This window comes from Microtus pennsylvanicus, chromosome 2, assembly GCF_037038515.1.
Source record: "Microtus pennsylvanicus isolate mMicPen1 chromosome 2, mMicPen1.hap1, whole genome shotgun sequence".
NCBI classification, from domain to species: domain Eukaryota; kingdom Metazoa; phylum Chordata; class Mammalia; order Rodentia; family Cricetidae; genus Microtus; species Microtus pennsylvanicus.
The window spans coordinates 117,606,584-117,622,379 of NC_134580.1; the positions used below are offsets into that span (position 1 = coordinate 117,606,584).

Below are 15,796 nucleotides of genomic sequence, written 5' to 3' on the forward strand. Positions count from 1 at the left end.
GTCATTTAGTAAGTTGGATTGTGGTCTAAGAAATATGCCATTAATAAATTCTGCCACTATGTGAACATTACAGAGTATTCTTACCCAAGCTAAGTTGGCTTGGTCTCTAGATATCAGGTTACTGAACCACCATACATCAGAAATGTAGTCTGTATTATTATATGGTGTGAAGCTTTATGGAAGTATCTTCTAACAAGTGCTGAAAGTCTCTGACAATGAGTGTTTGCTCACTGAATGGACATCAGGTATGCAAATGGCTTTGCACTCTGTTTATACTACTACTTCAAAGGGGCATTTTCTTTTTGTGAAACACCCTGTGAGGTTCAGCTGGTTCTCTCCTGTCTTGGTCTCCTTTCCTGTGGCCTTGCTGCACATTCTATACTTTTGCCTCTTGTCTGGCCTTCAGATTTATGTCTCGTCTTTATCCACTCTTGGTTATCCTGGCCAAAGCAACCTCTTTAAACTTGAGAACTCATTTAATTGATTTCCTTTGGCAATAACTCCTCTCAAAATGATCTGTTTTTTTGGGCCAACAATGGGCTTTTTTTTCTGTTAAAATTGAGTTTTCTAGTTCTCACTAGTATTTCTTTCAACATGTTTTCTTTGCAGGAATCAGTAATATGCTAAGAGACACACCAGATGACATCACTTTCCTGCTTTAAAGCTATTTGGTGGCTTTCTATGGTCAACAATAAAATCCTAACTTTCTGTCAAGACAACAAAGCTCTGCAGGTCCCTTCCTATTAGAAACTCACCCTAGCTCCACACAGAACTCCCTCTCTGACGGTGCCCCAGCCATATGATGACCTTCAATTCCTTCAACAATGCACAACATGTCCTTTCTCACTTTACATCCTTTTCCTTCCTGTGCAATGCTCTTCCTCTGGCAGTCTGTGCCCAAGGTCCCAACTCAAATCTCAACACCTCAAGGGAGCCTTCTTTGCCTATTCTATTTACAAGACACACCATTTTCTCTTTCTCTCCTTCATTATCTTCTCTGCACCACTCTTTTAAACACCACACTCATATAATCTTGCTTCTACTTTTGGTACATCTTCCCTGAAACCAGACTGTACAAAAGATACCGTCTTGTCTTTATTGCTACAGCTATAGCTCTAGTTTATGAGACTGCACTGCATTTGACAATCACAATATTTAATGACAGAGTGAACAAACTTGGCAAGACACCACACCCATTTTAGTCATACATTTCATGTAAAAAGTTCTCATTCTATTTTCCTTTAAAACAACGAAGTACCACTAACTTTTAAAACAAGATAGAAATCGGCGGTGGTGGTGCATGCTTTTAATCCCAGCACTCAGGAGGCAGAGGCAGGTGGATCTTTGAGTTCGAGGCCAGTCTGGTCTATAGAGTGAGTTCCAGGACAGGCTCCAAAGCTACACAGAGAAACCCTGCTTTTAAAAACAAACAAACAAACAAACAAAAAAACCAGATGATAGAAACAATTCTTATGGAGCATTCTGAAAAAACACATTGAAAACAAATTTTGCCTTACTCAGAATATTTGATACTAATGCTAGGGAAAGCTTACATGCAATTTAGCTGCTACCCTACACTACTGAACTATTTAAGTTATTCTCTGAATGCTGCTCTGAGCTCTGCAATCTGACCAGATTATATATGTCAAATGAAACACTTTGGACACAGAACAAGGAAGCTTTAATGCTTCACAGTTCTCAATAATTTTGTTTCAGTCAAGGGACAAGGCTAAAATTCATCATCTTTTAGAAATGATCACAAAGGTATGAGAAAAAGCAGAATATGCTAGGTTTCCATTTCCCTTTTCAATTCCTAAGAATCTCATAGCATATAATAGAATTTATTCAACTTAATCTCCTTTCACCAATAAAATGTCAGCACTAAAGGGCCGTAAAAACCAGTAAAGAATTTTAAGCACTTTGACTTTTCCTGTTGAGAACTGTTCTGGCCCACTGGTCAGGAGGGACAAGAAGCAGGGAGATCTCTTTACAAGGCCAGCTTGGCGCTCTCAAGAATAAGTACTGGGAGTTCATGTGTGTGTGAAATAAGGATGAGGGGAAGGCAAAGCACACAAGAGCAATGAATACTTACAGTGCTTTCTGCACAAACTTGCCAAGTATGGCCTCAACCTTACCAAACACATACAACCAAAAGATACAAATGAAAACATCTGGGAAACATAAGTGGTATAAACCCATGGAGACAAGACTCTTTAGACATAGGGAGCCGCTAAGTCATCTTAGCCTAGGGATTTGAAGAAAACTGGAGCTATGAGAAAAGCTGGCTTTTAAACTGTATTTAACAAGGGTAAATGAAAAAGGGACTAAATATTAAGCATAGATGCCTTTGTATATTTGAATAGAAAAGGCTATTATACTATCATTTTATGCTTACATTTAAAAACTACATATATGCTAGACAAATTCTTCACTGCCTTTGCAGAGACCTGCTCTTGTAGAGGTCCCAGGTTAGGTTTCCAGACTACATGGCAGCTTATAACCATCTGCAACTCTAGTTTTAGGTGTTTTGACATCCTCTTCTGGCCTCTTTGAACACTGCATGCATGTAGTCCACATACATGCAGGCACGAGTCATACACAGAACATAAAAATAAAGAAATCTTTTTAAAAAGTCCTTTATAATGGAATTACTTTATATCTTCTATATACAAGAGGCATGTTGGTTCTTCTCAATATGACTTATGATTGAACTCTTCAGGACAGACATGGTATAAACCATTAATTAAGCTATCCAAATTCTAGCATATTTGAGAGAATGGCTAGTTTCAACTATTTTTTTTTCAACCCATATTATCCTTTTCTTTGGATTCCAACTGAAAAATCACAAGTACAGGCTGGCTTACCTATTTTTTTAACTTCTTCAGCAAAGTAGGGATCATTCAAATCAACATCAGAGGGAAGCTCATCTTCACTGGCTTCTTCAGCAAGAGCCTTAAAGATTAATGTAAAAAGAATTGCAACATTATAAAGACTGAAGTATGTGAATATGAAGAAAATGATAAACATTTTTGAAGTCAAGAAATTCAATATAGAGGCTGAAGAGATGGCTTAGAGGTTAAGAGCACCACCCACATGGCAGCTCAAACTGTCTGTAGCTCTATGTTTACATATGCATGGAAAATAATTAAAGGAAACTATGATTTTCTTAAAAAATATTTATTTATTATGTATACAATATTCTGTCTGTGTGTATGCCTGCAGGCCAGAAGAGAGCATTACAGATGGTTGTGAGCCACCATGTGGTTGCTAGTAATTGAACTCAAGACCTTTGGAAAGCAGGCAATGCTCTTAACCTCTGAGCCATCTCTCCAGCCCGAAACTATGATTTTTGTAAGAAAAGAATATTATCAAATATGGGATCCCTGTCCTCAGAAAGTTGTAAGGTGCATACTGTGCTGTTCAGTTTTTGTAAACTTGACAGAAACTTGAAGAATTGCCTCCATTAGACTGGCCTGTGGTCATGTCTGTAGGGGTACTAATTAAACGGCTAATTGATGAAGTTGGGCCTAGTCCACTGTGGATGATGCCATCTTTAGTCCTGGGTTGCATAAAGAATGTAGCTGAGGAATCCAGAGAAAACACACCAGAAAGCAGCACTCCTGTTTTAGCTCCTACACTGATCTTTCCCACAGACAGCATATGACCTGGAAGTGTAAGATGAAATAAACCCTTTCTATCCCCAAGTTACTTCAGGTCAGAATATTTTATCATAGCAACAGAAACCAAAGTAGGACTCAGACATAGACATTTCCCTAATATAATTTGAACAGACTTCCTACATTGTATTGGTCTATTTAACTAACAAATAAAACCATAGAGTAAATCGAGATTAAGACTAACCAGACTGGGTTTTTTCTAAGAATGTAAAACATCCCTGTCATTTTACTAAATATGCTTAGAATCTCTATTCATCCTGAATGCAAAATGATCCCCTAAGCTTTAAAGGCACCGAGGAGTCTGAAGGCTGTTATCAAGACTGGTGCAGGCACCGAGACATTGATTATTTACTGTATGTATTTTAAATGTTAGTAAGTCCAGATCTCCTCTTTGCTGCTTTTCCTCCCTCTGGCACTTGCCAAACTTGGGAGCCTTTATTCAGAGTGACCCTCTAGCCAAGCCTAGGTGGTGAGAAACTGGTGCATGGCACAATTCCTCCCAACTCTGGCCCTGGAGGGTTTGTGCCAGATGCAGCTTCAAGGCCCAGCTAAGCCTGTACATCATGGGCTCTGGCTCAGTCTGGTGATCCCACCTGACCCTACCATGACTGCACCCTTCCTAATTCCCAGGCTTACCCCACTTATGCCTGCCCTAATCTCCAAGCATCAAATGAGCCTGCTGTGCTCACATCAAATACATGACCAACACAAGAAGCCCACACTTTCAGGTCTCATTGCACAAAAACTATGTAAGACAAGACAGTATGTCCTCCCAAATCCACCAGTTCTACAGAAATGTTCTCTAGCGAGTATTGCCAAGATGAACCCCAGGGACACAGACCAGAAGAATCATACACAGATTCAGAGTTTAAAGACACAGCTGAATAGCTCAATGAACTCAAAGAGTGGTGTCCAAGAAAACACAAACAAGGCTGAAATACCGTGACAAAGACAATATAAGATTTGAGAAAGGAATTCAACAGGCATAGGGATATTGAAGAGATCTTAAGTTAAAATGAAGATGGAATTGAAAAACAGCACAATCAGAAAACTCAAGAGAAAAATCTTCTAAGTAAAATTGATCAAATATAAGATATACTATCAGAATCTTAAGACAAACTAGGGGAGTATGACAAGAAAAATATGAAAAAAAGAAGCAGAAACACAAAACAAAACATAGTATAGAAACGGGGATTTCATGGCAAGACCAAATCTTTACAGGCATAGATGATCCCAGATCAATGGCAAAGACCAGATGTTCAAAAGAATCATAGAAAAAAAACTTTCAAACTAAGGAAAGATATACCCAGATGATCTAAGAAGCACAGTTGTAAATACCAAAAAGATAATACCATAAGCAAAACTTCCCACAACATAAAAACACTTAAAAAGAACAAAGAAAATACTGAAAGCTTTAAGAGGAAAATCCCAAATCACATAAAAAGGAAAATCCATCAGAATAACAGCTAGTTTCACAATGGAAACTTTGAAAACCAGAGTGCAAGGCACTTCAAGTTCTACAACACCACCTATGTAGACTACTGTACCAAGCAAAGTCATCTGCTATAGTTGAAGGAGAAAGAAAAACTTTCCACGAGGCAAATAGGCTAAAAGAGTTAATGTCCAGAAAGACCAAGCCTCAAGAGAATACTGGAAACAGTACTTAGTGAAGAATATGCATAGCCAAGAGACCCTAGAAAGAAGACAAATGAAGATGTAATTAATGAATACTAATTACAACTAAGAACATAAATACCAAATCAAACAAAAACAACAACCAACCAAACAACAACAAAAACCCAATAAAAATGTCAGCAATCAACACACACCTTTCAATAATTTAAATATTAATCGCCTCAACTCTCCAATTAAAAGACACAGGCTGGTTAAATGAATTAAGATACAAAGTTCATCTTTCTGTTGTCTACAAGAAACTCAGTGTTAAAGATAGGCACCATCTTAAACAGAAAGGATGAAAAGAAGTATTCCAACAAACAGGGACAGGAAGCAAGTAGGTGTTATTGTTCTAACATCTGACAGATAGAGACCTTAATCAGAAACTAATCAAAAGAGATAAAGGGCACTGTCTCAGTTAGGGTTTCTATTGCAGTGAAGAGACACCATGACCACAGCAACTCTTGTACAGGAAAACATTTAACTGGAGTGACTTACATTTTCAGAAATTTAGCCCCTTATCATCATAATGCAACAAAGTTACATTCTAGCAAAGATGGTGCTGGAGAAGCTAAGAGTCCGTGACCCACAGGCAACAGGAAGTGAACTGAGTCACTGGGGGTATCTTGAGCACAGGAGATCTCAAAGCACAGTGACAAACTTCCTAAAACAAGGCCACACCTACTCCAAAGCCACAACTCCTAATAGTGCTACTCCCAATGAGCTTATAGGGGTCAATTACATTCAAACTACTTAAGGCACTTCATTTTAATCAAGGGCATAGTTAACCAAGAAGATACTACTATCTTAACATATATGTACAGAAACTGGTCACCTAATTTCATGTATACTACTATAGTTAAAAACATAGATTAATATCAACCCACTAAAAGTAGGTGATTTCAATATCCAGCTTCCTCCAGTAGAAAGATCATTTGGATAAAAGATAAACAGGAAAACATCAGAAACAAATGATATTATACATCCAATGAACTTATTCCACCCAAACATCAAAGAATATGCATTTTACTCAGCAGCCCATGGAAGCTTCTCTATAATAAAATGTATCATGGAACACAAAACAATTAAAATCAAATAACTCCATGTATCTTACCTGACCATAGTTAAATAAAAGCTAGAATCAATACCAGATAAATCTCAAGTATACAAACTCAAGGAGAGTAAACAAGTCATTATTAAAATGATTAATGAGCCAAAGAAGAAATCAAGAAAGAAAAAAAAATTTCTGGAACTAAAAGAAAATAAAACTACAATGCAACAAAATCTTTGGGAGACATTAAAAACAGTCCTGCAATGGAGATTTATAGCCCTAAGTGCCTACATACCAAAATTATAAAGAGCACAAATAAATGATTTAATGATGCAACTAAAAATTTTGGACAAAATGATAACAAATCCAGTAGATGGCAAGACATAATAAAAACCAAAGCAGAAACCAATGAAACCAAAACAAAGAAACCAATATGAAGAATCAACAAATCTAAGAGCTGCTTCTATGAGAAGATAAACAAGTTGACAGATGCTCTGGCCTAACTAACCAAAAGAATGATAGAGAACCCAAATAACAAAATCAGAAATAAACAGGGAAACATTACAACAGACAGAAATTCAGATAAGGCAATATTTAAAACACCCCAATGCTATTAAATTGAACAATCTAAAAAAAAAAGAAGAACTTGAATTTGTAGATTTATCCAGACTATCAAAGTTATAACAATCTCAACAGACGCATAACAAATGAGATTGAAAAAGCAATAAGGCTTCTGTTGGGAAAAAAAAAAAGCCCAGAAGAATTTTACCACTTTCAAAGATCTGAGCCAGTCTTCTTCAAATTTTGATAAAATGAGATGACTCAGTGGTTAAGCACTAGTTGCTCTTCCAGAGGTCCTGAGTTCAATTCCTAGCAGCCAAAAGGTGGCTCACAACCATCTATAATGAGATCTAACCCCTTTTCTGGCATGGAGGTGTACAGGCAGTCAAAACGATTTAAATCTTGAAAAAAAGCTTTTTAAAAGAATAACAGCAGTAGGAGTACTCCCAAACTCCTACTATGATGCATGCTGATATTGCTCTAATCCCAATGCCAGGTAAAGATACAACATAAAAAAAAAATTTACAGGCCAACATCCCTGATGAACATAGATTAAAAAAAATACTCAATAAAATATTTACAAGCTGAAGACAGACATATATCAAAAAGATTATCCACTATGACCAAGTTGGCTTTTTCCTAGATACAGGTATGGCTCAACACATACAAGCCAATAATGTAATAAATAACATAAATATACTTAAATAGAAAAATCATATGATTAAGTACAGGAAAGCCTTTGACAAAAATCCAACATGCCATCATGATAAAAATCCAAGAGAGTGGTGCTAGAGGGAATATATCTCAATATAATAAAAGCTCTATGTGACAAACACACAGCCAACACCATCCTAAATGGAGAAAAACTTAAAGCAACTCTATTGAAATAAGAAACAAGACAAGTCTGTCCATTATCCTACATTTTTTCAATATTGAGCTTGATGCATTCATTACCTGAAGCAATAAGGCAAGAGAAGGAAATTAAAGAAAAGGAGAACATTAGTGTGGTGGTGGTGGTGGTGCTTGTCTTTAATCCCAGCACTCAGGAGGCAGAGCCAGGTGGATGTCAGAGTTTGCAATCAGCCTGATCTACAAAGTGAGTTCCATGACAGCCAGAGCTACTCAGAGAAACCGTCTTGAAAAACAACAAACGAAACAAAATCAGAAAAAGGAAAAAGTAGAAGTGTAGGGAAAAGTCTCAGAGTGAGTATTTTATTGACTCCATTAAGACTCACTTAGAAAATCTTCCCCAAGCCGGGCGGTGGTGGCGCACGCCTTTAATCCCAGCACTCGGGAGGCAGAGGCAGGCGGATCTCTGTGAGTTCGAGATCAGCCTGGTCTACAGAGCTAGTTCCGGGACAGGCTCCAAAGCCACAGAGAAACCCTGTCTCGAAAAACCAAAAAAAAAAAAAAAAAAAAAAGAAAAAAAAAAGAAAAAAAAAAAAGAAAATCTTCCCCAAAACTGCTAGCTTTAGTACTTGTGGAATCATTCTACAAATGGCATTTAACTGCCTATTTAAGTTTTGAAGAAAGCTTAGTAAAAGGAGGTACCATATCAAGGGGGCAGGGCTTTTATTCTACTTTGCCATTTTATTACAATAAAGATCAGTTACTTCCTTGTAGATGGGTGTGGTGGTCCACACCTACAGTCCCAGGCCTGGGATGGAGTGTGGGCCAGACAGCAAGATTCTGTCATAGAGACATGCATTTCAAAACCACAGGTGGGGTGTGAGGTACACAACTGGCATTCAATAAACACCGGACCAATTAACATGGATACCTTCTGTTTCTTTTTCAGTCTTTTCTTCTCTTTCTTCTTCTCTAAAAATTGTTCCCAAGGGGTCAGCTTATCCTTTCCCTCCAACTTGTTTTTGACCATTTCTTCTGCACTCTCCTTAAGGCCTAGAAATGGAAAAATAGTTTAGCTTAAAATAGTATATCTTTGCTCTGTTAAAGGGTTACAAAAGCAAAAGAGAACAAACACAGTTTATGTACGTAGGTATATCTAACAATCAAGACCACAAAATAAATCCTATTTCCAGAGAGAGAGAGTGAGAGAGTGAGCGAGAGATCTAACTGGCCAAAAGAAATAAAAAAGATCAACAATATATGATCATATGGACATTAATGAAAAACCCATTATTAGTCAGACATGCTGATTTACCTACAAGCCTAGTACTTCAAGGTTAAGTTTAAGTTCAATCGGGCTATACAATAGAAATATTGTCTCAAAAAAAAAAAAACACAAAACTTAAAAAATAAAGGGATAAGAAACCCAAATATTTACTTAGGTCTAACCCTCCTCTCTCTCTATTTGCTTTGAGCTTCCAAGGATAATTACTGATTCTCGGCTTTTTGGTGAAGACTGAGTGAAGAGAAATTTTAGAGTAAAAACTGAAACTACAACTAATAGCTAATTAAGCAAAATCATATTTAGTTTTTCCTGTCTCTGAGAACAAATCCTTGAGTCACCGCTCAGGCATTCTCCAAGGCTATGGAGTTGAGATGCAGAGGCCACTAGCTTCACTCTATTCTATACGGCTGCAGTTTGTTCTAATGGTTCATCTCTAAAGCTTTTGTTCCTAGACTACTCTAGACTCATGTATTCTTCAGCCATTAAAATTAAATTAAAATACATTTTTAATGTATTTACTAGTAAGCCAGAACCATTTCCAGGACTGTTTTTGCACTTACAGCATTCTGAACGTGTTTGGGAGGATGAATGAGACCAGTCACCTCTCTTCTCAGAGGGCCATTCCATCCACTGTCACATTTTATTTTGTTTGTATGGAGACAGGGTCGCACTATGCAGACCTCGCAGACTGGGCTGGTCCCCAACTTACTACATACGCCAGACAGGCCTTGAACTTGTGGTGATCCTCTTGGCCCTGCCTCCTGACAGACTGGATTATAAGTGTGTGCCACCATGCCAAGCCATTTGCTATTTTTAAAAGATGGATTTTGTGTCACATAAATATTTAAAGTTCCATATCCAAATAAGTCCTTCAAAATTTCTAACAAAGATAGATGAATAAATAAATACCATCATCTTCAAAGAAGACAGAAAAGTAGTTATATATTTCTTACTCTGGCTGGGCTGGAGAGATGGCTCAGCCATTAAAGGCTAGGCTCACAACCAAAAATTTATTTCTTACTCTGGTCGTAGTGATAACCTTTGTCAGCTTAGGCTTAACCCTCTGCTCTGCCTACTCACTCACTTTACCTTTGATCTCAGGATGCAAACAAAATAAACTGGGCAGAGATGAGATGTATGCAAACCCTCCCTTCCACATGCACTTCACCCACTTTCAACTTCAAAATACTCGGTAGACGTACAAATATACAGAACTACTAACAATAGTGCTTTAGGCTGTGGGGATGAAAATCCAGGTTGAAACAGCTGAGTTCTAAGGTCTATTTCCTGGCTGTTAGGTAAAGATTTAGTCTCCAAATTCCTAGGACCTAGAAAAGTATTAAATTACATGTATTCTCAAGTTTTTATTTATTTATTTATTTTTATGAAATACTGATGGTAGGAACTCTGATTTGTTAGATACCAAAACAGAAATACAATCTTCAATTAAAAAAAAATGTATCTGGGGTTGAAGAGATAGCTCAGAAGCTAACAGCACTGATTGCTCTTTTAGGGGACCCACGTTTGATTCCCAGCACCCACATGGTGGCTCAAAACTGGTGTAGGAAGTCCTTACACCACAAAATCCAGTTCTAGGGATCCAAAGCCCTCTTGTCTTCTGAAGGCACCAAGCATACCACCGAGTGCTTAATATACAAGCACATAAAATGAATCATTAAAACCCATTCTTTATGAGAAAAAACATTTCATATTAGTACATAGTTTTCAGGAGGTATATGAGTGATACAAAGTCATATACAGATACTCAAACGAACCAGTAATGTACCTAGGGAATTTAAGGTGAGATCCTCACATAGAAGACACTAAATTCTGAAAAAAAAAAATGTTGATTTCACATAACAAGATAAAGTGACATATATAATGCATATAGTTCAGCATATAATCAGTCTATCTCAACTTTCAAAAACATACTATTATATTATTAGATAATAGTTAAATCTTTAATATCTTTTCATTTTAGTTTTTTGAGACAAGGTTTGGTCTAGAACTCATGATGTGAACTCACAAAGATCCACTTGCCTTTACCTCTCAAGAGCTGGGAGGAAAAGGCATGTGCCACCACACTTGGGTAGAGGTAATTACTGAAAAGGGATTATGTGATTATTTTTGCATTATGTAAGTGAAATGTCATTTTATTTGGTACTAGATTCTATAGCTCTGCTTTCTAAGTCCCACCGGCATATGTCAGTTCTGTATACTAAAATCAGTGTGGACTCACTTTCTTTCACATTCCATAATATTTAGCATAGTCCCAAACACACAGTAAGTACTTAATAAACATGTCTGTCTTGATCCATTTGAAGGAAGGATTCTTATTTCCTGCCAAGTGTTTGATCTTTGATGTTTAGAACATATTATTTCCAACAAAAAAGTGAATCAAAACTCTAAGGTCTAAATGGCTTCTGTCTCTAACTGGTTCATGCATGCAATATTTATCCTTAGGAAATAATACTTCTTTGGAACTTAGTCTGTTTCTAGCAAAAAAGAAACAGTATCTTAAATTCAAGTCAGTCTGTAGTTCTCTTTGCCTGGCTTTCACTAATATACCAAAATAGAAGAACAAACACATTGCAATGAGTTAACACCACCACAATACTTAAAAATGCTTTGTTCTCGTTGTCATCATGAGGTCACTGAAATCTCTTGCCACAGATCACAGTTGTTTATGTTCTGAGTTCTTAAAAATATGCCCATCCCAGAAGTCTCTTGGCAAATGCACAAGAACATTCTTCGGAGCCAGTTTAGCCTCATTTAAGAGAAGCCACTTTGTGACTGAAAAACAACTTCATTTTACTGCTTTTAGTTTTGTACAAATTGGTTTAAAAAATCTTTATGCATATATCCATGGACTAATAAATTAAAGATATCAACAGTACCACAACTAAGGGTAAAGTTCCTTCTACAGTGAGCCATGAGTGCAGATTATTCAAGATGACAATAATAATTTAACAAGCATAACATATTCAGAATGATTTTGGCAGTTTCTGTGCATATAAAAACTCATAAATATTCCTATAAAATCTACAAGAATATACATTCCTTCTGACCTTATCCACACGAAATATTTGAAAAGTCTTCAAAGGACAGAGTATGAATGATTTAAAATAACTCAACTAGATACTATTACAGGCTTTGTTTATAAAAACAAAATGCATGTTTTAAGAATTTTCATATAGGTCAAAACTGCCACTTTTTTTTTCTTTTACCTAATTAAGGGCTTAGGATTTACTGGGAGTATTTATGAACACTTACATATCAATCTCTTAAAATTCTTGTGTGTGTTAAAAATTAGACTATGTAGCACTCAATTCCAAACACTTTAAAAATGTTAGCAACCACGTCACTAACACCAAAACTCCAAATGTGGAATCCATTCTGGGTCCTAGGTTTTAGAAGGCATGAGGACAAGGAAGGATACATTTACCCACATGACAAGCGTCAAAGGGACACTAGGTCTAGATTAGTGACCAGTGAGGGTCCTACAGTGCACATCTTATAAACGGCTATAGAATAAGAAAGCAAGTGAAAGAAAAAGTGACTCAAATCTGTTCCATCCCACTGACTGGGAGCAACACATGGAATTGGAAAGGAAAATAAAAACTAGCTGCTGTAACAACAGCAAATAGCTAAAGCTGTCAGTCAGTCAGAGTCAACAAATGTTGCACTCAACACTATTAGAATCCTGTTACATTTACCATGTGAAAACAAGAGTTAAAAAGAGAATACTAAGTCTTAAGAAAGATGCCCAGACTGGGAATTTCTGCACACATAACTAATTGTGCATCTCCCCAAACATTTAATAAATACCCACGAAAGATGTGGCCTAAGTATTCACTGAATAGGTGCTACTTTTTGTTGTTATTGCCTAAAGTAAATGCTTTATGTTTGTCTAGAATTTCAGTTATTTGTCTCTAACTCTTCTAAATCCCCTTCCAGTCGCCCTTAAAACAATGACGGCTTCCACTTTCAAGGGCATTAATTTTACTACACATCAAGCAGTCCTCAATGCCTGCTTCTTAAAGTTCAGTGTCCTACAACACTGACTTCAAATACAAGACATGTGGGCCTCATTAGGGAGCTATTGTTTCTTGTATTTCTCTCAAGTTTATCTGTATGTTTTCTTTGCCTCTCAAGCAGTTTGTAAGCATAGTAACATAATACCAAGATATCCTCATATTAGCAGACTGACATCTGGTCAAGTCTGGGAACTTACAGCAAAGACTGAGAAATTATATGGACTATTATTACTTTTATACATTTATAGGCCAGGTAGGAAATGAATGAAATCTTTTACACGAATGCCTAAGGTACAAAGAAAAAAATTCCTGAGTCAAGTCTCAAAAAGAAAGCTCAAATAGAAATATTAAACCAGTTCAGAAGCAGAAGTTTTCCTTGGGGATACAAACTAAGCTAATATGGTCTAGTATGGATCTGGGGTCGTTATGGGCTGCTAGCCAAGGAGGCAGGGGACGTTTGGAGTCTGATCATAGTGGGAGGTCCCAGGATCCTTAAATGTGCCCCCCCGTAGATGGTGAGCCTCCCCCTACAGTTCAGGGGGAGTAAAAATACTCCCTCAGAGATTCTGTAACCACAGCCCACAAACCCATGGACTTGTGGTTGGAAGTCACACTACTTGTGTGGTCCCAAATACACCAACTTAAAAATTTGATAGGTCTTGGATTAGAAATGCCTCCAGGCACCTGACAAACACTCTCTAAAAGTAGACCTTCTGATACAGAGTTCCTGTAAGAAGAGAAAGATCCGAGACAGGAAGATTCCAATTAAAATTCCCTACGAGCTAAAGAAAGCAGAAATAAAAACCAGTAAGACAGAACCACGGACTATGGATTTGAAAACTGAGATTACAAAATACAAATCAGCACTTAAAAAAGCAAAAGAGGAAATTAAAAAAAAAAGATTTTCAAACAGATGAGACAAGTTTATAGGAAAAAAGAAAAAAAGCAACTCCCAGAGATAAACACCAAGTCAGTGTCTAAGTTAAAATACATATATATTACAGAGAGAATTAATGAAATAAAAGCAGAACTAAAGAAATTACCCAGCAAGTCGTGTAGATCCAAAGGCACAGAAGCCAAGAGTTATCAGACATACACCAAACATGATTTCTACAAGAGAAATCAGAGAAGAAGAAAACTTAGGACTTTAAGAGGAAAATGGCAGAGTAATTTTCAGTTGATGAGAGATATTATTCAGGACTATGGTATTCAATTAATTACAGGCAAGAGTTAAAAATAAGCAAAACAACCATACCATATTAAAGTCTAATATGGCAAAGAGGGTAAACACACTTTAAAAGCCAGGAACCCAATGTAGCACGTTCTGAACTGGCTTCCTCAACACACATACATTTTCTTCTTCCGGGAAGGGGTTAAGATGTAGCCTGACCTAGCCTACCCACAACAGCAGGTGTTCTCCCTACTCTAACCTGCAACACTCAGTCTCACCAGCAGAGGTAGCTCTGAGGATAGACCATCAGAAACTCTATCTTTTCTTTTTCATGATTCATTTTGGTTATCACAAAAACATCAATATACATAAAATAAAAATAAATAAAAATCTTTTAAAAAAATCCAAAAAACTAACCCAACAAGAGGGAAATCATATCTGGTACTAGAAACCTAGGCAACTACATAGGGCTAGTGAATCATGTATCTTAGGAGAACCTAAGCCAGCAGAATCCCTAACTATATTCTGAATATTAGTCATTATGTCTACAAATAAGTGTAGTCCTCACCTCTCATCAAGGAAATTTCTTGTTGCAACACATGGAGGCCATCACAGAAAACCACAACCAATCAAAATGCAGTTTGCAGAGCCTAGTTCCAAAGGATACATCTACAGTACAACTCCCAGGCCTAAGGAGCAAAGGATCATTGTGGAAGAGGGACAGAAAGGCTGTTAACTGCCAGAGGAATTGGGATTTTCTGCGACACTATGCCTCCTAGGAATGTCAGAAGCTATATCTAGAAAGTCTTATCAATATGACCACCTAAACAAGGATGACATCAATGCTCACAAGGCGTAAGTTCACAGAGAAAGTACAGGCAACTAAAGAATGCTAAGAACAGTAGAAATAGTCCTCCCCAAGGAAAAGCATACAAACTGGTTATATAAAACTAAATGGTCAGCCCTGAAGAAAACATACACATACTAGTAACATTCTACAGAATGAACAGACTGTATTTTTGTATTTAAAAATTATGCACACACATACACACTCACATTTATGCAACAACAATTGATGTAAAAACAGGACATGAATTTGAAAGAGAGCAAGACAGCATATATGGGCTTGGAAGGAGGAAGGGATGAGGAAAGTTATGTAACTGTATTATAATCTCAAGAAATAAAAAAAAAAATTAAAAATCTTAAAAAACCCAAACCTAGGTCTTATAATAAACACTAGAAAAATATAAAACTATAAGTGAAACAGAAACAAAATGTAATATAACCAGCATAGAAAGCATCCCTAGTTTTACTTTAATATTATTAAGGAAGAAAATTGTCTTTCAATAATCCAGGAAACTGAGAAAGTGACTAGCAACGCTATAGAGAAAATGGGCTAGGAACACTTTTAGATAACTTGAGTGGCTTCTCATTTTAAAATTATTTTTTTTTATTAAACTTACCATTAAATTTTATTTATTAAGTTATTTA

At 36.7% G+C, this 15,796-nt stretch overlaps 1 protein-coding gene across 1 annotated transcript in view; it reads right to left on the reverse strand.

Moving 5' to 3' along the window:
- The window catches only part of Esf1 (ESF1 nucleolar pre-rRNA processing protein), a 48,049-nt gene that overhangs the window by 11,111 nt on the left and 21,142 nt on the right, over positions 1-15,796 (reverse strand). The window contains exons 10-11 of the mRNA XM_075962317.1: positions 8,744-8,865; positions 2,865-2,952 (exon numbers count right to left, since the gene is read on the reverse strand). Of these exons, the coding sequence (XP_075818432.1) occupies positions 2,865-2,952; positions 8,744-8,865 (210 nt within the window). The remainder of the gene's footprint in view (positions 1-2,864; positions 2,953-8,743; positions 8,866-15,796) is intronic.